At 42.9% G+C, this 23240-nt stretch overlaps 1 protein-coding gene across 1 annotated transcript in view; it reads right to left on the reverse strand.

The window, feature by feature from the left end:
• The window catches only part of LOC133134462 (IQ motif and SEC7 domain-containing protein 3-like), a 67106-nt gene that overhangs the window by 25068 nt on the left and 18798 nt on the right, over window positions 1-23240 (reverse strand). Inside the window, exon 2 of the mRNA XM_061250658.1 lies at window positions 16880-16957. Coding sequence (XP_061106642.1) covers window positions 16880-16957 — 78 coding nt within the window. The remainder of the gene's footprint in view (window positions 1-16879; window positions 16958-23240) is intronic.

The following is a 23240-nucleotide window of genomic DNA, read 5'->3' on the forward strand; positions in this document are numbered from 1 at the left end:
TGCTAGATTTGCTTTTTCAGATTAATCACATTTATAAATATTTAGTTTATGCATTCAGAACAAACAAAGTAATTCAATCTTTTGAAATAAGATCATGGCCATCAATGTTTGATATGATTAAATTAAGCACTGCTTATGCAAGATTTGAGTCATTTCATATTTACCAATGAAAGATAAGTAGTGCAGGACATATTTTGTTCAAGTATTCTTGCTTGTAGGATAGTGCTTAATGCTATTTAAGCTTAAAATTCAGCTTTTCCAAGAAAACAATGGATGCAACTACAATCGCCATCAACAACCTCTGAACTGCCTTTATTTGATAGGGTCATCAAATCATGGTCCTTGATGAAAATCTGCTGATTTTCCACCAGTTTTCCACCCTGCCTTTAGTTGTTTGGTATTTAATGAAAGCAGGATTACAGAGTAACCCAGAACATCTTTTACTTCAGTCCATTTTACAAATTTGGAAGGGTTCCAGGTTTTACTCGGTCAACTTATCCAGCTAGCTCAGTAATCCATCTTTGTGATATACCCCTCAGCTGTGAAGACAGTCATCCGTCATTAGATCAGTCGCACTAATTGTGCAGTTAATTACCTGGGAGAAAAGAAAACCAGGGCTGGATTTGGGTTCGAGGGCCAGATGTGATGATCCATGCGTTAAAGGGTCTGTCGGCCCTTTAAGAAATACACTTCAGACTGACAAATCACTGTCACTGTGACGGAGAGTGAATAAACAAGCTCTGCTTGGCAGCTCAGTTCTTAGTCTGTGTTGCGTGTCTTCTTCCCCTGACTCCAGAGGAGAGGGAGCGAGGCACAGCGACCTTGTAAATATTTATCTCTTCTCAAAATCGGGCAGGATGTCTTACACACAGCATCCTCCCACATGCTGATGCCCATCCATCAAGCAGGAGCAAGGCGAAGAGAGCTCGCAAGCTGTCGGCAGTCAGCTCGAGTCAACATTGTGTGAATCGCACACTGTGATCAAACTCCGCAGCCGCAAGTCTGGGTAACAGACATCGGGCGCGTCCCGATACTCCAAAATTGGTATCCTCTTTTCCGTCACTCGTCGGATAGGGGGGAGAGGATGAGAGGGGCAAAGGAGGACACATTTCTTTGAGTATTGGGACGCACGTCTTGGTCACTCAGATGGCCACACCTCTTCCTATGACCACATCCTGAAAGTCTCAATACAGAGGAAGTGCCAGCTGCCGGCCTATTAACATTCCAAGGACCAGCGGCGATAGCTCTTGCCAAATTTTGACTTCTATTGTAAAAGGTTAGAAGATCAAGTACAATGAAAATACTGTTTTGAGATTGGAAGCATTGAGTAATGAAAATGAATGGAAAATGAAAATGAAATTAGATTATATTTTATTTATAGCTGTGCCAGACGTCAGCAGGCATTCTGAATACAGAAAACTGACCTTGTATCCCAAACGGTAGGATATCACTGCAGTATGACTCTGTCACTCTGTCATCCAGCTACATATTCAAATATAAACACAGACATTTCAGGTATTTCTCAAAATGTCATCTCACTCAGGGAGATACAATATCAATATTTAAGACATGATGGTTGGTTGGCATTTATATAGCGCCTTTATCAAAAGCACTGTACAATTGATGCTTCTCAATCACCCATTCATACGCACACTCGCACACCAACACCGATTGGCTGCCATGCAAGGCACCAAACAGCTCGTCTGGAGGGTTAGGTGTCTTGCTCAGGAATACTTCAATACACCCACGCAACCCTCTGCCAGGCGACTGCTCTTGTCACCACATGAAAAGATAGTTTGAATATTTGAAATTTCACTCAGTATTTAATTATGTGCTGTAAGGTAATACAACCCCATAGCTGTGCAGTTCTTTATTCAGGATAAAGAGAGCTTATTGGGAGCTCAAACTCACTGCATGGCACAATCCCACCCTCTCTATGCTCTTCCTGTTAAACCGAACTGCGGTTTCATAATAAAAGTCCCCCGCACATGAGCTCTAATCCCATCTGCCCCATGAGGTCACATATACTGCAAGTCCTCAAAATGGGTCAGGACCCAAAGCGGGCAGTTTTGTGTCGAGTTGCTCCTAGGAGAGGAAAAATCCACCATTTTGTGGCAGTCCAAGGATATCCTTAAAGCCAGCAAAAACAGCTAAACAAATAAAATAAACAGAGATAATAAATAAACAACTATTCTTTATAAATGTATTTTATTTTTTGTACAATTCATTTATAAAATGATAACACGGTGCATTTTTTGTCTCTAAATTAATTGTTTTCTTGTTTCACCCCCGGGCTACGTACAGGATGTTCAGACCCCAGCAATATCTCTTAAGAGACAGACGTTTCGACGGCGAGTTATTTTTACCCCTGCCCACAGAGCTGCATGCTCGTGCTTGTAAGCACATAATGATTTGCTGTTTGATCGCAGGGTAAGAAACGTTACCCGAGTCCCAGCCGTCTAACTGATGACACCGCGACTTCATCACCGCGTCTTCATCTCCGAGTGCGAGCCGCATCAAATCACGGCGACGGCCGGAGCTGTACATCACAGCCCCGGCAACCATGATGTCCGGAGGACTCATTTCACATACATCGCGCAGGACGCCAAGGCGTGTGCGTGTGTGCCTTCGTTCCATAGCGCTGATTAATACAGCCATTTGCACACTAAGCTTGCCTAGGGTAGAAATTTGAGGTCGTTTGACGGAGGTTTGAAAAGCCATTTCACTTTTTTTTTTAAAAGCAAAGAGACAGGTTCTGCTCGGGGAAAAGAGAGAGAATGAAAATTTTATGCAAATGCGTGCTTATTTATTTAATTTCTCATCATTACGAAATCCAAGATGATCATTTTATTGAATCATTTCATTATTTGCTTGGCATTTCCATATAAGGCAAACATAGACCAAAGTGGCTGCTATTGCAGGGAATCAAAATGTTGAATTTTTTATGTATGTTATGTAGTCGTGGAGAGAAATATTATCCTGTATATTTCAGCCTTCTTTACGCTATTCACTAAGTACAAAGGCTAAAACTAATAACATTTAGTACAATCCTTTCTGTAAATAAATAGACCAGAACACAGCAAGGATCCAATATGGAGACGGAGAGAAAGCAGGTAATTTCATAGAGAAAGTTGGTATCCTTCACTGCAGTGCTGTAGTGAGTCAGAATTACATCAACACACGCAAACACACACAGTTCTCACATATACTCAGCCAATTTCTGGCATAATGCTTTCTAATACTTCAACAACAACAACAAAAAACTGGCAAGAAGGAGTAATCTCACCCACTCACACAAATAGCACACTGCATCACTCAAGCAAATGGCAGCATTGCTCCCCTGTCAAACAGCCCGGCAATGTAATTTATGAATTACAAAGAAATGGCTGACACCAAAATCTTATGCTTTTAACCCCAACACCAGCAAATTTAAGTCATCATACTAAAATGTCCATACCTCCAAAATGTCCATATGTCCATACCTGCTTATTCCCAGCCTCACCTGCTGTGAGGGGGGTTAGCATGATCCCCTGGGCCCTGACTGACAGGGGCCCTCAAAACATATTACAACAGGATTTTCTGGCGTGGTGGGGCCCAATGTGAGATGTTTTCATGGGGCCCAACATCCCTGGGCGTGCTTGTATGTTCTAATGTACGCGTTTGATGTCTGTGCCTGCTGTAAAATCCAGTTCTGCCTATGATTAAGCTGGTTTAAGCTGGTCTAGCTGGGTATGAGCTGATCAACCAGCATGGCAAGGCTGGTCATAAAGCTGGTCTAGCTGGGTAGGAGCTGGTCAACCAGCTAGAACTAAATGTTTGTCTGAGTTGGTAGCTAGTCAACCAGACCTGCAGTCTCTTCAGATTCAAGAACAAAGGTAACCTGTGTCCAGTCTCTTCCATGTTAATATCAGCCCTGATCAGATAACATAAAATACTCCTTTCTTTGCTGAAATGTTTTAAATGCGAGGGCTGCTGATCCCCTCCCCCCTATCCACCGTAATTGCCAAACAACACTTCCTCCAAGACTGAACGAAGCGGACAACAACAGCTTGTAAACCGAACAAAAAAATGCTACAGTATGTCTGGGGAGGCATCGTTTTTGGGGTCGGTTGGAGGTCCCTCGCAGGACTAATTGCGGGCCCTCTGTCACCTTGCCCACTGATTGGAGGAGAGGCAAGCTGCCAGACCGCAGGGGCACCGAGACAGCCGCCCGTCTCCAACTGTGAATCTTATTACCAGCATCTTCCATTTATCAAGGCCCTGACACCCCCCTGTCAGCCAAAACCCCATCAGAGATTACTCATGTGGGCAGTGCCTCGCACAGGCCAGGCGACGGAGGATGAATTCAGAAGGGCCGGGTTTGGAGATGGAGGCTGAATTCAGAAGCGCAGGGTTTGGAGACGGAGGCTGAATTCAGAAGCGCAGGGTTTGGAGTCTGTCAAGGGCCTGACTCTCTCACCGGGCCCTGCTGTCGTAGCTCTGAGGAAGGGCACTTAACCCCAATGACCTTGATAAATCGGCAACTGCTTAAAGGACACAAACACGAAGGGGGCGCTATTTTATGCACCTTTGGGTCAGGGTGTCACCTCTGAGGAACAGTAATTAATAAACCACTGTGACAAAATGACACGTGGGGGTAAACCCTCAGAAATGAAGATACGGTGGAGGTACAGTTTTGTTCTGGCTCAGGGAGCAAGAGCAGTCGTCGGGTTGTAGGAGGGTTGCCGGTTCGATCCCACCCTGGGTGTGTCTGAGCAAGACACCAAACCCCCAAAATGCCCCCGATGAGCTGGTTGGTACATTGCATTGCAGCCAATTGCCGTTGCTGTGTGAGTGTGTGTATGAATGGGTGAATGAGAAGCATCAATTGTACAGCACTTTGGACAAAGGTGCGATATGAATGCCAATCATTTACCATGAAAGTACAATAAGGTTTAATTTGAGTATTAATACATTACATACAGTACATTTTCCAAGCAACAAAGGTACACAATAATGTGTGGGCAGATGGGCAGATGTTTATGTACCAAAAGGGTACCAGTGACAAGCGTTTGTACCATTTTTAGGCACTTTTTGTACCTTATTATTCAGAGTGTGCAGTACATGCCATGAAACCCAGGTTGTGAATATCACATTTCCAGTGAAATCAAGCAGCATTCTGAGGGAAAGGCACGTGTAAAATATGCAGGTCTTTACGCACTCAAACTCAGCCAGCCTTCCACCAGCCTTCCCCAAAGAAGATGCAAAATCCACTTCCACTCAAACCCCAGGGGCTCAGACTAATATTCTCAGCTGGCGAAAAAGGCGTCAGGTTTAATATTCTCAATGCAAATACAGGTCCTCCTCTGTTCAGCTTCCATTTCTGCTTCCTTCGGTCAATTTCAATGTCAAAAGAAACTGTGTTATTATTATTGGTACTTCTGTTATTGTGCTCATTGTTAACTGACAGATGTACACCTCCGCAAAGCTAAAATTAATGAGCCTCCATTTTGTCTTCCGCCTGGGCCCTTGTACGCCAAAAAAAAAAGAAGAACCCGTTTAATTTATATGTTAATATGTCAACAAAACCTTTGTGTCTTTGTGTATCTGAGTAGCACCTCAGCGCCCCTTTGTACTGGAGAAGCGACTCTGAGAATGGAAGAGGGCGTTTCCCTGAGGGTGAAAACATCGGGCCGAGTGCTTTTTTCACACGCAGGTGTCTGTTAGCTTCGCCTGTTCGTTCAAGGACGTTTCCTGCCGGCGAGGTTATGGTGCGGAAAATGCACAGTGTCAACGTTTATCAGGTAGAGCCAGACCAGAGAGAGGACCGACAGCCGGACTCTCAATCATGCTACGGCCTCATTACACGCCATGCTGCGTACCCCGCCCCCCCATTCCCTATCTGCCTGACAACATTCGATGGCAAAGAGGAACCTTCTGAATGTTGATATACATTTTAACATATAGAGGCTTCGGGAAAGTTCATGATAAGATAAGAGAGGCCATTGAAGTCACAGTTCTGTAGAATGTAAGTCATACGTAAGTGTCGTGGTTGACAAAAACATGTTGCAGTGAAAATATGTCAGTGCTTTCAGCATTGCCGAATATATGGTTCTTAAGAAAAAAGACCAGAGGCGCATCCCCTATAGAGGACAAAAATTCCCAAATCACTCAACAAAATGGCTTCTTCAGGACAATGTATTTATATAGCACCTTTATCCAAAGTACTGTACAATTGATGCTTTACATTCCCCCATTCACACGGCGATCTGCTGCCATGCAAGGCACCAACCAGCTCGTCAGGAGCAATTGGGGGTTATACGTCTTGCTCAAGGACACTTCGACACACCCAGAGCAGAATTGAACTGGCAACCGTCTGCCAGACGACTGCTCTCACCTCTCGAGCCAATGTCGCTGCAACGCCACTCCACTGTAACGCCTCAATGTTGAGTTAACACAGGTTCTGCAGATACGTGTCATCACTGAGTCATACAGTCTGATGTCTGTATGTGATGCCATAGTTACTGTATAGCAAGACTCAGGGTGATGACACATGCGTCCTTTTAATCATTTCTTTTCAATTCAATTAAAAGCACTTTTTCCTTCTCTTACATTGGCCCTTCAAATCAAACTCTAGGCAACGTTGTCCTGCCCTTATGCAACACCTGAAAACACGCCTCAGTTTGTTAAAATAACATATATTTTCAATTAAATGAAGATGAATTATTTCTGCTACTATCACCAAAGTCTGTATCTTTGAACATTCTATGTATACCAATACATATTATACAATTTCGCAGCAACAAGGTCAAATTCTGTTGTAAACCGAACACCACAGGAAGGATAAGAGGCTCTTACAGACTGCAGAACGTTCATTGAATAAGAACAAGTGGACGTGTTTAGTTTCATTCACAAAACTTTATTGGTGTGTGACACAGCAATCTGTTCCCCCCAGGCTACTGTTCTACACCGTCACCCCAGCTTGGTGCCACACTGGTGTTAGGCGGCAATCGGCATGGCAACGGACGGCAGGCAACATGGCGGAGGTCTGCCGGTCTTTTGCGACACCTACGCGGCGGTGCCGGCCTGTTCCCGCCCAGCCATGCGACGTGGAGGAGATGTCGAGACGATGACTGAGCACCGCTAGGGTTGTGTGTGTGTGTGTGTGTGTGTGTGTGTGTGTGTGTATGTGTCTCCGTGTCCCAGTTTCAGAGTGACGCACCACCCCTCGGGTGGCGGGTGTGCGAGGGGAGAGGCTGCACACACCAACTGCTCATAGTTAAAGAAGCTCTAGAAGCTTCCAGAACAATCTCCCAAATCGCTTTCAGTCCCAAGAGTGACATATGGCACTCAAGCATACTACAACTACCAAAAAAGAAAAGACACTCTCGGGCTTATACCTTTTAAAACAATCAAAATGACTGCCATACTATTGCTTTTAGTCCCTATTAATACCCAACTTTTTCTCAACCAAAGCCAAAACCCCTGTTCTTGTGTTTCCTAAGGCTGGCCAGGCCCAGCCAGCATCAGTGAAAAGTCAATGTGCTCGAGGCTTTTTAAATGCCCTTTCCTACCGCCTTTGCAAAATACAATTATGTACATCAGGTGCTAACCTCCTCCTTTAGGATTTTCCCATATTTTTACTAAGAATCATTACACAAAGTCAAGTACTGCTGATGCGTTTGAGAGAAGGAATCTTTAACTGAACTTTTAAAGGGCAACCTCACACATGAAAAACACCAATAATTTCACAAAAATGTTAAAAGCAGCTTGGGTCTTCCATGGCATAGCTGTAGGGGAATATCATGCTGTTGAAAAATAGTTGCTACTTCAAATATCATAATGTTACAAAAAAACATAAAAGAATGAAAGGTTTCCTGGATTTTCAGTCTGTACGAGCGTGAGATATAATTTTTTTATGAGAGTAGGGTCGGCCTGTATGAATCTAAAGGTGTTTGATATGTTAGGGCTTAAATAGGGCTTTTGTTATAAACATTCAACTGGGCCAACATAAAGATCCACAATGAATCTGAATATATCTGCATACATTCACATTCAATTTTCAGTTCATTATTTCTCCAACTGCATCATGAGTTGAACCCGCGGGACCAATTTATATGCGAATATTATGATTTCTCTCACTGCTAATCTACTGTGGAAGTGTCAAAACACCAAGCACTCGATCTGGCTGAATCCTACAGCGACCCTGCAGCCGGACGGGAATCACGTGATAACGGCGCCGTGTTCTTCAGAGGACCCGTTCCCCATTGTCCCCCGACCAGGACGGCGGCCTAACGAGAGCTCGCGTTGGCCTTCCATCTCTGGCCCCGGCCGGCGGGGTACGGAACACGGCGGAAAGCCGCACGCTTTCAGAGCGCGTTAGGATCCCCGCGCGTGATGAAAGGATTTCCGCGGATGAGAGGTTTATTCATCCGCCTGAGCGATGCAGGGGAAAGGCGAGCGGAAATAGCTCTGCGGTGGCTGAACGGGTCTGCTTTCAAAGGCTCTGTGCCCCCGCTGAATGTGTCGGAGGCTAACGATGACAAACCCATCAGAGAAACATCCCACAGTTCCCTCTGTGGCTGCCGTGCGCTCGTAGCTCATATGAGGAGAGAGCGCATCTCTGTAGCTGTGCATGAGCCTGACCAAAGTGCCGTGGGGTAGAACATCGCTTCAATCCGCCTCCGGTTAGACCAAGATGCAAATCGCTGAGCAGATAACAGCCCTATGCTGCAGTTTCTGCTTCACGTTTAGGATTCTCCCAGTAACTAGTTTTATTCCAGTATGGCCTGAACCAAAGGCTAAGTAACCAACCTTGCTATAACTTATACTTGAGCTTTGTTTGTGCTACACCATTGCTACTTAGAGTAAATAAGACTAAATGAGATTTCACTGCATTTCAAATTGCTATTGTATTCCAACAGGAGCACCCACACTTAGAGGAGCACCATCAATCTTCTCTTGATGTCAGGGGTTCTGAAACGCAATCCTGGGGGACCGCTGTGTATGCTGGCTTTTGTTTCAACCTCTTTTTCAACCTCTGAAATTCGAAGCTGCTAGCAATTCTTAATTTGACTTTTATTGTCTATTTGGGGAACTGAGGGGTTTTAAGCTCAGGTCCGGGAGGGCTACAGAGTCTGCAGGTCTAAGCTAAAAATGAAGACCTTTGGAATCAAAGAATGTGGACACTTACTTCAGTTAAACAGTGAATTTCTGAAACACATCAACACCAAGCCTCCATCTCTCCCTTGTTTACTCCACTGCCTCCGTGTTTTCATCACTGTTTGTCTCTCCTTATATATCCCACAATGTCTCTCCACAATTTTCTTAATTTACTTCCTGCTCTTTCATTCTCTCTCCCACTGTCTCTCTCTATGTCTCTCACTCTTAAGCCTGATTTATACTTCTGCATCAAATCTACGCAGAGGCTACTGCGTAGGCTACGTGTAGCCGCGTTCCCTATGCCGTAGGCTACAATGTAGGGAACATGGCTGCGTAGATTCGACGCAGAAGTATAAATCAGGTTTTACTCTCTCACTCTTTCACTCTCTATCTCTCTCTTTATTTTTTATTTCTCTATCTCTCTGTCTCTGGCTATATCTCTATCCCTCTCTCTCTTTCTCTCTCCCCCTCCCTCGATCTCTCTCTTTCCCCTTATGTTCTCTCATTCTCACTATCTGCTTCGTCCTCCATCTTAACCTCACTCTCCGTAAGCTCTTTCTTCATATCCCCCTCCCTCCCTTCAACCTTCCCCCTCTCCCTCTCGCCCTCTCTACACCCTGTTTCTTCCCCACCCTCCCTCTCCCTCTTCCTCTCACACCAACCTCCCCTTCATCTCTCCTTCATCTCTCCCCCTCTATCTCTCGCCACTCACACCCTACATCTCGCTCTCCATCTGAGATTTAATGTAGTTTTGGGAAGAGCGCTCTGGTTATATCGAGGGTTCAAAAGTTCAGCGCAAGCTGAGCGTCTCATCGCAGATCTGATATAATGAGAGCGGATTCCAACAGGGAGTGTGAGGGAGTCTCAAAAAAACACACAGCAAAGACAGCCAAGGTTCATTATTAGGCCCGTTTGCTACCACAGTACATCGGTAATAGAAAACAGATTGCACACTGTCGTTCCTGATGCAGTGGCCCTGGCACAAAGAAAACAATTACAAAGATGGAGAGCCATGTATCCCAGAATATGTGCATCTGTGATCACACAGATCTTGGCACATCATGGACAAACAGTGTTAGACGGTCGCATCTCAACTGCTCCAAATTCTACTGTGTGACTTAGCAAGACGTGTGGAATGATTCCTTTCTATTTTTCAAACTAGAGATGTACCAGACTATGAATTGATTGGGAAAATTACAACTGAGTTGGTAAAGCTCTTGGGCTTCTCGGCCTTTCGGAAGCAGCTGTCACAAGCATATATCTCAGTTTATCATAAAAAAACATCAGTTAATGAAATGAACAGCTCTTCACGTTTGATTCCGGAAACTCCGTGCCCCTTTTTTTGACAGACGTGTATTATTTGTCAAGAGCCTCCTGGTCTAGAGTGTTTTGTTTTGAAAAGCCTGAAGTGCACTTTTCTACTTCACCATGTTCATGACAGCAATTTTACAGTGCTTCCTTCATCTGCACATGTGGTGCTTTGTGTGCTTGCTACTGTTTAAGGTAAGGGATTCTGCAACAGTCACACACAGGAGAAACTTCAGAGGAAATGCCAAATCATTATAATTGTGTTCCTGTTCTAGTGTGTCAACGGAACTTGTAAAGTGGTTTTTGTGTGGGTCTCATACTTATCAGTATCATAATCCTTCTTTTGTTCATAATGTCAACTATGTTGAGCATTCTGAGCTGAACATATGTGGAAAAGCTAAAAAGCAAAGTGACTCATTCTGTTGCACTGTGTCTCACTGCAGTCTACAGAACTTGGAAGAGAAGATGATTGGTCCCTCTGGTGATGAGATCATAGGTCAGAGGTTACTGTTACTTTGGAAGTAAAGGAACATTGAATCTTGTCAGGCAGATTGTTATTTCAGTTCTGTGTTTATTCTGTCTGTGTGTTCCCTACAGAACCGGGTTTTGTTGACTGGTCACGTATTACATTTTATTAGGATAACTGCAGCAACTACTGGAGGATATTAAATATTATGTATTTTGTTGCCTAGTGACAAGCTGGAAAGTAATGTTTTTTGAAAAGTATGATCTGATAGGCTGGTGTAAATTAAGTCTCATTCCAAAGAAATAGATATTGACGATTAGAAATCGCTCATCATCTAACATTTTCAATATGGTAAATAATTTGTGATGATTTTATGCAGAACAGGAGCGACAGATGACCTCCACTTCACAGTGGTGACTTGCGTGGTATTTATTAGCAGAAACAAAGCAAACGTTTAGAATGAAGAGATACAAGCGGGTGTTGGCTATCTGACTGAACTCTGAATGGCAGAATATCCAGAATCTGATTAACATTTTCATGCTTTGTTTGTGCAAAACCACAGTGGCCTGGGTCAGAACAAATAGAACGCCCTATTGCCCTCATACACAAGTCATTCTCTTATTTTACATAGATATGGCAGATGTACCCGTTGGGTGGAAGGTGAAAGGTTATGTGAAAACAGATACCCAAATTGAGTGGCGACTGAGTGCTCATTCAATCTGAACTGGAAAAACTTTTATTATGTTTTAAAAGCAAGTGTTACTTTTCTCTTATTTTCATGTCATCAGTTGGAAACTTCAAAAATATGTTTGCAAAGCAAAGAAAAATGGTTACGCTTTTGAATGCCAGAGTAAAAAGCTAAAGGCTGCATAAAAGCACTCATTAGTCATCTTCTACTGGGTTCATGCTGAGGCTCCTGAGCTTATTCTATGGGGCTAGAACATTCCCGGTAATGCCCTTAATGGTGGAACAAACTGCTGATTATAACGTTTTAAAGAAGGGTTTGACTGACTGACCGATTCAAAACAGACTGATTCCTCTTGCTGACTGATTCCAAACTGATTCCTCAGACTGACTGATTCCAAACTGACTGATTCCTCAAACTCAATTATTACAGACTGACTGAAGCCAATCTAGAAGAGATGAAATGCATCACTCTATCTTCTATGACAAACATGGGGTACATTAGTTAATTCATAGTGGTGGGCTCGTGATTACTGATATACTTGGATCAAATGACACACTTGGATCCATTTTAATTAAAAAAATTAAAATCTTTTTTGACATTCAGTTCTAAAAGCCTATAGAACAATCATGTAATGCAGTTCTAGAATTTTGAAAAGCATCCAAGATATGTACTAAGAGAGGTAGAAAATTCATTTTGAAACAGTACAATGAGTGCGTCTCACTGTAAAACAACAGAAGCCTCAGAACGGCTCTCAGGAAATAGTAATACAAATTGAAGGTTGAATACTGCTCTATATTCCAATTGTTTGGTTAAATTTTAATTTTGAATTATTGTAATGACTTTTCCATTAAGGCACTCTAATGTGCCCTGAACATGCAGAGAAAATAATGGCCATTTGAATCCACTCTGGCCCGTCCACAGAGCCATATCTATGGCTGTAATTACCCCCCCCCCCCCCCCCTGCCTTCCAGACTAAATAACAGGTCTGAAGAGCTAGGGCTGCTTAATCCACTTTTACAGCCACTTTTTTAAGTGGAGGTAAACAGGCTCTGGTCATGGAGCTTTCACTGATGGCAAGGTGTTTGTAGAGTGTTTATCACACACACACACACACACTCACACACACACACACGTCCACGCACGCACGCACGCACACGTGCACACACGCACATCTACAAAGATACACAAAAGAGGTCTTGGTATTCCCCAGGGGCCGAGAGCATCATCTTCCAAGATGGACAATTTAAAAATGCATGAGCCTAAGATTGACATGGATTAATAAATAATCACGGACATCAAAAGTTTCACCACGGACACTGGTGTTCGTGTAGGGACACAGTATTCCCTTCTATAATAGTGGGAGGGGGTAGAAAATAATGTCATATAGAAGTAATTCGCAGACCTAACAATTTTTGAAAGCATTTGGATAGATGTTTATCAAAATCCAATATTATAGCAATTACATTTATTTATTTATTTTCATTCTTGTAAATTGGCAAGCATCTTCCAGGAAAATGAAGTGGAACAGCAATCAATGAACTAATGACTGGAACTCGTTAACTGCAGCCTAAAATGTATTAATTGGTAGATGAAAGTTCACCAGCCACACTACAGCTGGGGGTGGGGGGAGGGGAGGGGAGGGGAGCAGGTAGGGCGTTGGAAGTGATACTCAGGTTTGTTCTTTGTTGCAGAAAGTACAAGCTGTTATTGCACTGTTATTGCACTATTATTACACTGTTATTACACTGTTATTGCACTGAGAAAACTGTCTGACCGTGGCCTCTGTTTAGTGACTTTGAGTTGTGCACAACCGGTCTAGCTGGACTCAAATCTGGACATAGGATAGTTATTTGCTTGTTTGTTACTGGTTTGTTATCTCCTTCTCCTTGACCTTATCAGTTAATAAACTTCTAAGAAAATCATGAATTAGATGCTAAAACCTGACATGCGTTATTATTATTATTATTATTATTATTATTATTATTATTATTATTATTATTCAATTACTGCTTAGTCAAATAAGTAACTCTAAACCACCAAGGCCCAGAGTATTTCTCTAAGCAAGCTCTTCCATGAGAAGAGTATGATGTAGCAGAGTAGAATACAACTTGGTACGTGAAAACAGGAACAATGTTTGTTCACCTGCACAAGAGAAAGAAAAGTACACCATGAACTGTACTGCACTTAATGAAAGCTTTAAAAAGAACTATGATAGGGGCTGGAGGACAGAACAGAACTGGTGTCAATAGTAGTGTCTGTTTTTTTAGTCCAACTCCACATTTTATTTTGTTACATCCCATCCCAATATTGAGAAATGGCTGATTTGGCCATTCCAGTAATTAATGAATCCCTGAATTAAATGTTCTATGAACCTATTAGATTAGCAATTATTTATTGGTCAATACACTTGCTTTCCCACCTCTGTTCAGCTCGGTGTTCTTAGTACAGTAGCATTGCAGCATACAGCTTTTGTGAGTGAGTTGGAAAGCTAATGGCCCAATATTCAATTATTTATTTATTTGGTTAAAAAAGAAAACAAATACATTTTTAATGTGAGCCTTCATACCATAATCTGTTTAAAAAATACAAACAATATGAACAATCAGCTTAGTATCCAGACTGCTGCAGTGGGGTAATAGCAAGACAGCTAATAGCTAAGTGATATTAGTCTCTTGTGAAAAGTATATATTAGCCTAGCTCACAAACCGCACTGTGATGCTGTAATTTAATTCAATTCATGTGACAGCAATCCTTAATCTCCCATAGAGCATAATGTTATGGCTCTTCTTTCGTCACGAGTGCCCTAGAGTGCGTGCTGCTGGAAATTCCATGCTGATTCAATTGTCACAGCTCACAAACTGTACAAGAAAGTGATGACATTCAAAGGCTATAGCAAGAACAGGTCAGCACATTATTAAATTAACAGTTGGCTCAAAGTTTTTTAATTTTTTAAAAGAGACACACTGCATTAATGTAATATTTTACTTGATGCCATTAATAGCTGGGTCATATATTTATGAAACTAGTTTCGTATTGTAGCACGTAAGTTTTTCCAATGAAACTGTTAACTTATTTTATGGTTTAGTTTCTGTGCTGCATACATAGAGTCAGTGGTAAATGCAGCAAAACACATATACTGTACTTAAATACTAGCTCCAAATTTAAATATTTCTGTTCTATATACAGATACAATAATGTCTGTATCAGAAGCTAGTTCAAAACTAAAATCATGGTTACTCCAAAAAGGGACACATCACACAATTTATCAACACAAAACTAGCATTTCCTGAGACTGCGTTATTGAGTTCAATGATTTCTGGCAACCTGCTAACAGCCACTTCATCACTCGAGCGTTTCCTGGGGGATTGGGACAAATTTAGCAGCTGTTGTTTACTGTTGTCACATTTTCTTTTAACCCAGGGACTTCACTGTATCAAAAAATACAACACATATACCACCATAAAGCATTCAGGTACAATCTTAATTTAAATACACCTAGTCTGCCACAACACTATGTCACTTGATGTTTATTACATCATTACTACATATGTATTACATTGTAACAATGCTACGGCATGGCAATAAAGGGTGAATTTCATATCAAGGCCATGTGACCAAGTTATATGATGTTTATTACAAGATTACAACATGTGTATTACATTGTAACAATACTATTGCATGGAAATGGGAGATTCATTTGGTATCAAGGCTGTTATTGGACACTTAGTGCCAGTATGTGTTCATCTGATAGGCTTTCATGGTCTCCCTCTCATGACTGAGGGCGAATGAGAATGAAGGAAAGCTTGTGGGAAGAATGCAATGTTCTGAGACCCCGACCTCCGACGAAAACAATTCACAACACCAAAATAAAAAAACAGCGACAACAAAGGGCAACAAAACACAACAACAGCAACACAACAGCAACAACAACAGCAACAACTGACAAGCAAAACTGCACTGCATATTCCATTTTAAGTGGTTCGCTTTGGTGTGCTGTTGGGATGGGGTGGGGTGTGTGTGTCACACTTTGGATTTCTCCTTTATAATGACCTCTGGTTGGGCAGTTCTTGTCCCACCACTTTCAATCCAATCAGAAAAGCAGTCAAAAATGCTGGTTATCGACGGGCTGATTACGCAGAGCAAGTGAATCAATTTGAGGGGCTCTTGAGTGATTGTTTCTCAGTCGCCTCCTTGATATCAGTCAAATCGCCTTGATTTTTAGCGTCTCAGAGTATCACTCATGCCTTTAAAATGGAGCCCTGCTTGATCTTGTGCCCATAAAAACTGCTCCTGCTCAATTAAGATGCCTATCTGATTAGCTGGACAGGAGCCAGTGCATACTGTGTCCTCGAGCTGAGACTTTCCCGTTAAAGATTCGCATCGCGAGCTCGGAGGAGACGTGGAGGAATGAGGGGTGCTGGAACCTCGTTCCAGTGACTCCTATTGGGAGGTGGGAACCGCCATCTCCATTAAGGGGTGACACCGGCCTGCGCTTATCTGACAAATGGCTTTTTCTGGGGTGCCCAGACAGAGACAAAGACATCAGTGCGGGGCAATTACAGCTCTCTCTGCCAGCAAATTCAATAATCCTGGCCCAGCGCTTTGTTTAAAGTGTGATTTAGCTGGTGCAGCCGGGTGGCGCTTTCTCTGACTGAGTTCTACTGGGCCTGGAACCTGATGAGATCCATTGTCAGTGTTTCTTTTCTGTCTCTGTTCAAATTGTGCAGCCTTGGCAGCCCTTGACATGGACAGACTTGTAAGACAAGGACAGCCCATTTCATCAGTGTTGGAGGGAGTTGTTCTCTGAGATGTACTGTATCACGCGTTTCCCTGTTTGTACTACATACGGTGCCTTTGACATGAAGACCTGTAGTATAAATGGATATTCATATTCACTTCATTATTACCCATGTGAAAGTACAGTAGGACTAAGCTCTAAGTCAGTGGGCCGATTGTCCTACAGGAACTCTCCCTGGTTTTTATTGTGTCACAGGAAGGGCAGGGTTTTAATTACTCCTTAATTACTCCTTTAATTACTCCTTTTGCAATGTTCTTCTTTCCAGTGCAACTGTACGTTGGCATACCAGTGACTGGTTAACTAGCGGAGTGAGCTGATCAGTTCACTAGGGAAGATGGAGGCTGTTGACATCCCACCAAAGACTGACAACCACTTTGATGGAAACAGTGAGGGCAGTTGCTTCGCTAAGGGCTGCGGGTTACATGTCACACACAGACTGCCACTGATTGGTTCCTGAGAGAGGAGCCACGCCCCTTACCTTGTGGAACAGCTGGAGGAGTCCCCTTCAGGGGCTTCTGGGGCAGGGCAGCAGAACTGGTGGAGGACCGTCTGGTTCCTGTGGAGGGGAGAAGAGAGGAACATTTTAAAAAATCTAAAAATAGTCACATCAAACTGTAGGATTCAACAGTGCAAAGGTTTCATGGAGAAGTCTGGGTTATACGGTAAATGGTTGACATCCATATAGCGCCTTTATCCAAAGCACTGCACAATTGATGCTTCTCATTCACCCATTCATACAGACACTCACACCCCAACGGCGATTGGCTGCCATGCAAGGCACATCAGGAGCATTCAGGGACACTTCGACACACCGGAGGCGGAATCGAACCGGCAACCCTCCGACTGCCAGACGACTGCTCTTATTGCCTGAGCCAATGTCGCCCTCTTATAGTGACGGGAATGATGGGAGGTTGCCATAGAAACACTCTAAGACTGAACCAAACTTTCTGTGGAAGGCAATCGCTTAGAGGATGATTTGCATTTGCTGCCAGTCAGCACTCAACACGGCTATAGTTAATCAAAAGCACAGCAGTTCTGCAAAATGTGGAAAAAAAATCCCAAAATCTGCACACCGCTAAATTCGGTCTTAAAAATAGAGGCAATAAAATTGACTTCCCGTGCTCTGTATTTTTAGAGTCACAACAAAAGGGCCGAGTTGACAAGCAGAGAATAATGAGGAAAGCTGCAGATGGGCTGCTTCCAAACTGAAGAGGGAAGAGCGTGACATCAGAGGAGGCGCGGTGGCCCTTTGCGTGGTTTACAGAGAGCCGCATCTGGGCTTTGGCTGCCGACCAAAATAAATAAAACAGCAAAGCGCTCGGAAAGCTAGCGTCTCCTGGGCGATGACGAACACGGGAAGAGAAAAAGAGCAGTCGTTCCGAGATGGCCCGGCCGGCCGATTGGAAATCTCCGTCGGACTCTGCGGAATCTCATGCGTGCCATGGGGGACCGGAACGACCTTCCGGAACGACCTTGACAGCAAGGCGGAGCAGGTGGCGTTTTTATAACCGGGAGAAACGCATTCTCTCTCTGTCTCTCTCTGTCTCTCTCTGTCTCTCTCTCTGTCTGTCTCTCTGTCTCTCTCTCTCTCTGCCTCTCTGTCTCTCTGTCTCTCTCTCTCTGTCTCTCTCTGTCTCACCGGCGATACATTTCTGGATGAGCAGGTCTCCGTTCAGGCTCCACAGCAGATCCCATTAACTCCGAGTCACACACTCAAAGCTTATTCCATTCTATCAAGGCATGCAGGTGTTTCAAAAATCTGTATTCACCGGGCACATCCGTGCACTTTCATCCGACAGTTTATGAAGTTCATAACAGAAATCCCTAGCACAGAAAAAACAGCGCACTTGCACAGTCAAAGGCAGAATCCGTGGTTTATGTGTTTGAGTTTATCTGGTTATCTCCTTTGTGTTTTAGTGTGTGGTAAAAAGTTTGTTGGAGAAAACACTGGAAGATTCTTCTCTTTATTCAGGCTATCATTCACACCAGAGACTGAAATCAATGCAATGAAACAATTGTTGACCAAATAAAGTCTACGCTGACTTATGTGCATTAACCTCCTTTATAGAATATAGAGGGGTGATTTGTGCCGTGAGATTTAAATAGGCTCGGCCGACAGACCGTTCCAATCGACTGCAGGATTAAACAGTCTTCTTAAGAAAATCGCTCAGAGAGAGCTGCTCTTTTCAGAACCTCCGGCCTGAAAGGTTAATGAGCTCGTTCCTCGCGCGTGGCTTAACTGATGGCCCTGACATTGTCAGATGCGAAAACGGTGTGATTTTTAAAAAAGGGCAATGCAACGGCGGAAAGTAAATGGAAGAGACGTGTGCCCCTTCATTCACTCCTTCGTCTATCCTTTTTTTTCTTTTAATCTCTCCATCCCCGGTGAGAAAACCTCCAATGACGAGGTATGATATGGACAAGGAGGGTCTCTCTAGATTACTCTCTACAGCCACTAGGGGCCACCACCTTTGATATGGGGGAGAAGGGCGGGGCGGGGCGGGGGGGGGGGGGTAATTTAGTAAATGGAAGATCACCAGTATCCTTCTCCACCAACACCATCTCTCCATTCCAGTCCCTCCCAGAAGACAGAAGTGTGTGACAGATTATACATTTAATGATACCAGAAAATGATAGCCAGGATGGATTTTATAATAAATCAGTGGGTCATTTCACCCGGGGGTGGGTGGGGGGGTGCACACACATGGGGAGACTTACTCTCATGGGAGACACAAATTCACCAGAAGAATTCACTAGACAAGAGACACAGCGGGGCAGGGTGAGGGGGGATCTTTCATAGACGCAGTGTGAATTGTGGTTTACATGCATCAGTGTTTTGGATTCAAATACTTTTTCTGTGCTTTCCTGGTGCAACTCAGCCAACCAAGAGGACCAGAAGGCAGGGTTTGCATTTTTTTTTTTGTATTTTATAAGTTCCAATACGCCAGACAAGCTCAGTAGAGCGTACAACAGCATTTAAATCCAAAACAATCACGGATTTGACCCAGGTCTGTGTAAATTTGCATTCAGGAGCTCGCACACCCCCAAGACTTCAGCCTTAAGATAAGGCCAATACCATACACATCCGCAGCCTGAATGACAGAACTCTCTGGCCGTTTCCGGCCACAGAGACTGACAGACACGGCCAAATTAATTACCATTGTTAATGAGTCTTGTGATTGTGTTTTAATGGCCGTGGCACAACAATGGGGTTTTAATTACAACGGGAGCCCAAGGCGCTGGACTCCACCGAGGTAGCAGGCAGACAACGCCGAGGTAGCCACAGCGGCCCTGGCGCCTAGTCTGGCTCGGGTACGAGGAATGAGGGGAGAAAAATAAACCAGTTTCGTTCACGCCCATTCACGAAGCGCCCTGTGACAAACTCGCGGCGTCATTCGGAAACCTCTCGCTCCAGAGAGACGAAGCGTTTTGTGTCGCTTGTTCAGGGTGGAGGCAGCCGGTACGCATCACTTCCTGGCACAGGAGCTTCATTGAGGAGCGGGGTGCAGGCCTCGCCGTTCGCTCGGCGAAAAGTATAAACCCGGGCGGCAGAAAAGCATTTTGTGAAAGTTATAAATTATGCGTGAGCAGTTGAAAACCTGCCGGCAGCTTTGCATGTCGAGCAGACGGGCTGAGCTGGATTAGAGAGCCGGGATCTCTGTGTCACAGGTGGATTCAGGGCCTCTCTACCTGAGAGGCTGGCATCGCTTTATCTCATCCCCTGGAACCGCCGCCATGTTTTCTGCTTTCTTTAATGCTCTGAACAAGACAGCAGCAACAATGGAACAAATATGTCCTGAGGGAGACTAACTGACATGACTGCATTGATCTGAATAGCTGTGTGAAAAAGGTGGCACTGAGACACCAAAAAACACAGCATTTGTAAAAATGCAAAAATGCAAATAATAAATATTCAGTGATATTGTTTATGTATTCCTGCCATTAACATGCACATACACAAGTGCTATTATTTATTTAGAAATGCATAAATTAGCTTTGAGCCGAATCGCAGGCCAAAAGACAATGTTATTTCAATATAATGTAATGCTCAGAAGGTGTATTTGGGGAATAAGGTATAAACACCTTTTATTTAATGCATCAATTATATATAAAAATGTATTGGTGTTTTTTCATGACAGAAAAGGTGTTAGGAACATACAGTATATGGTAAATGCATGAAAGCATATGGTCATTTTGCAAAAAGCAATTACTAAAATGAAGGAACCTTCCAAAATGCTGTCTTGGCTGTTAATTCAAATCAAAACAGATTGCACAAACTGAATGAAGCTAAAATGATAGCAGCTGTACTGTACTGTCCCCAACAAATTACAAAAGAGGTTCGACAACATGTTAATTTACTGATTTACAAAGCCAGTTTCTATCTAAAGAGTCACAAAACTCTCTCTCGCCCTCTCCTCTCTCTCTCTTTTGCTCTCAATCTTTCTCTCTCTATCTCTCTCTCATTTATCTGGTGTCAGCAGTGTCCCTGTAACTTAGTGTGAATGTGGTTTGGTTTACATTGGCACCCTTGGTGAGGACGCTCAGCTAACGCTAAATCTTCATTCCCACAACCGCGATGCATAGAAGAGAGCATATTAAAGTGTGCCTTCTGACTAACCCTGTTGGGCTTCTTTCCATTATTCAAGAGGTGCCTGCATTTAAAATGGCTTCTTGCTAAGAGGGGGACTGGGGACATGAGCTTCTCCTGAATCTCCAAAATACACTTCATATGCCAGGACAACGACAGCCTCAATTTGTCTTCAAACTTTTGATATTTCCATCACATTTTCAGTCACACGGTTATTAAAATTAAAATAAGACCAATTATTTTATAATAGAGCTAAGAGACTGTAATGTGAATGGTAAAAAAACCAGAAGCAAACAAGCCACTAGTAAATGAAGCCTTGTTGTCTGGCCTTATTCGGCAGAACCTGAATATTCAGGCAAGTTATGCTGAAACTATTTTCATTGTCACAATTTGTCTTTTTAAACAGTTTCTGTGCAGTTATGCAATCACATCTTTTATGTCTAGAAAAAAATTATCACCCAACACTAGAAAAATGATATGTATTGAAAGCAGCAAAAGGCAGCTGTCAGTCATCATCTGTGTGTAATTGCTGGCAGTCGCTGTGGATTGCTGGAGATGGGCAGGCTGATAACTGATGGATAAGAAGACTCCTATGACCTCAGGGTAATAATGGGTTTGGGTGAAAGTGGGAATACGTGATTTCAGCTTGACTAAGCTCTGAACAAATTATGTTCAAGGTCCTAAGAGGAAGGGTCTGAGGCTCTGGAGCTCTATGTAGAGATATGTAAATTAGTTGTCCGGGATATAAGTTCAATTCATATTGCCTTGAGACCACTGTTAAGGAGGTCAAAGAATTTAATTGGACTCAAAAAATTTTTTTTTACTTTTTCAAAGTTTATTGACAACTGGAATTAAAATCATTTTCACAGGCATGCCATGTCATGATAGTCATTGGGATCTCTATATGGACTCTGTCCACATTGGCTTCTGCTCTTACATAAAGAACAGATACCCCTAACCACGTAAAACGAGGTTTCAGTGAAGCCAAACATACTTAATCTTTTCAAAGTTTCCTCACAGAAAGCGAGACCAACTGGGCACATTTGCTTACTCTGTCATAACCCATGCAACTCCCCCTATTTAAGGGGATAATACACATTAAGAATTCACTTTTAATTCAAAATGGAGATAGTACAAAATGCCCCAGCTGCCTTATTCAATGCACAGCTAGTGTGTTGTAACAGAAAGACCCTCAGAACACACTGAAGCAGGTTCCTCAGTAATTTTCAGGGTTTTCATTAAAAGATTCCATTACCCACAAACCACAAAAAAAGGCTTGCATAACACTGTGGAACTAAAAACATTACATTAATGGCATTTAGCAGATGCTCTTATCCAGAGTGACAAACAGTAGATTAGAGTAAGCAGGAGACAATCCTCCCCTGGAGCAATGCAGGGTTAAGGGCCTTGTTCAAGGGCCCAACAGCTGTGCAGATCTTATTGTGGCTACAACGGGGATCGAACCACTGACCTTGCGGGTCCCAGTCATTTACCTTAAGCACTACACTACATTAATCCAATCCGTGTTCTTGTCTACAATGTGAATTCTCTATTCGGAGTCTCTATTTGGAGTGGTTTCACCTCACAATAGACAGAAATAATAATAATAATAATAATAATAATAATAATAATAATAATAGTAATAATAATAATAATAATAATAATAATAATAATAATAATAATAATAATAATAATGCATTCCCCTGAAATGCAGCTCTAATTTGGTGTAACCATTAAGGTTTGAAAATAATCTATTTGTGCATCAGCCCTGAACAAAACTGCTTAATATCAACCTTTAGACTGGCATAAATGCATTCAAACTCTGGACCTTTAAATTATAGTACCATGAATAATGTAATTGTCTCCCTTTCCCAAGACGTCTCTTAATTTTTGATGATCTTCAACTATGAAATTGCTGCAGGGAAATGAAAACAGCTTGCAAGTTGGAAATAATGCCTTTTCTCCCTGTGCATTGAGACCCATTCTGCATCTCTGAGTCAGCAAAACCACATGACTGTGTTTTAAAATTGAATAAATTGTTTACACCATATGATCATGGCTGGAGTACACCAAATGATACCTTCTCACACACACACACAAATACACACACACACAAACACACACACACACACAAACACACACACACACACACACACACACACACACAATGTACATCATACAGAACAAACATATACCACCCTTTTCTGCACATCATCCTACGCAGTATAATGTTCAGTGCACATAAATGCAC

This window comes from Conger conger, chromosome 8, assembly GCF_963514075.1.
Source record: "Conger conger chromosome 8, fConCon1.1, whole genome shotgun sequence".
Taxonomy (NCBI): Eukaryota; Metazoa; Chordata; class Actinopteri; order Anguilliformes; family Congridae; genus Conger; species Conger conger.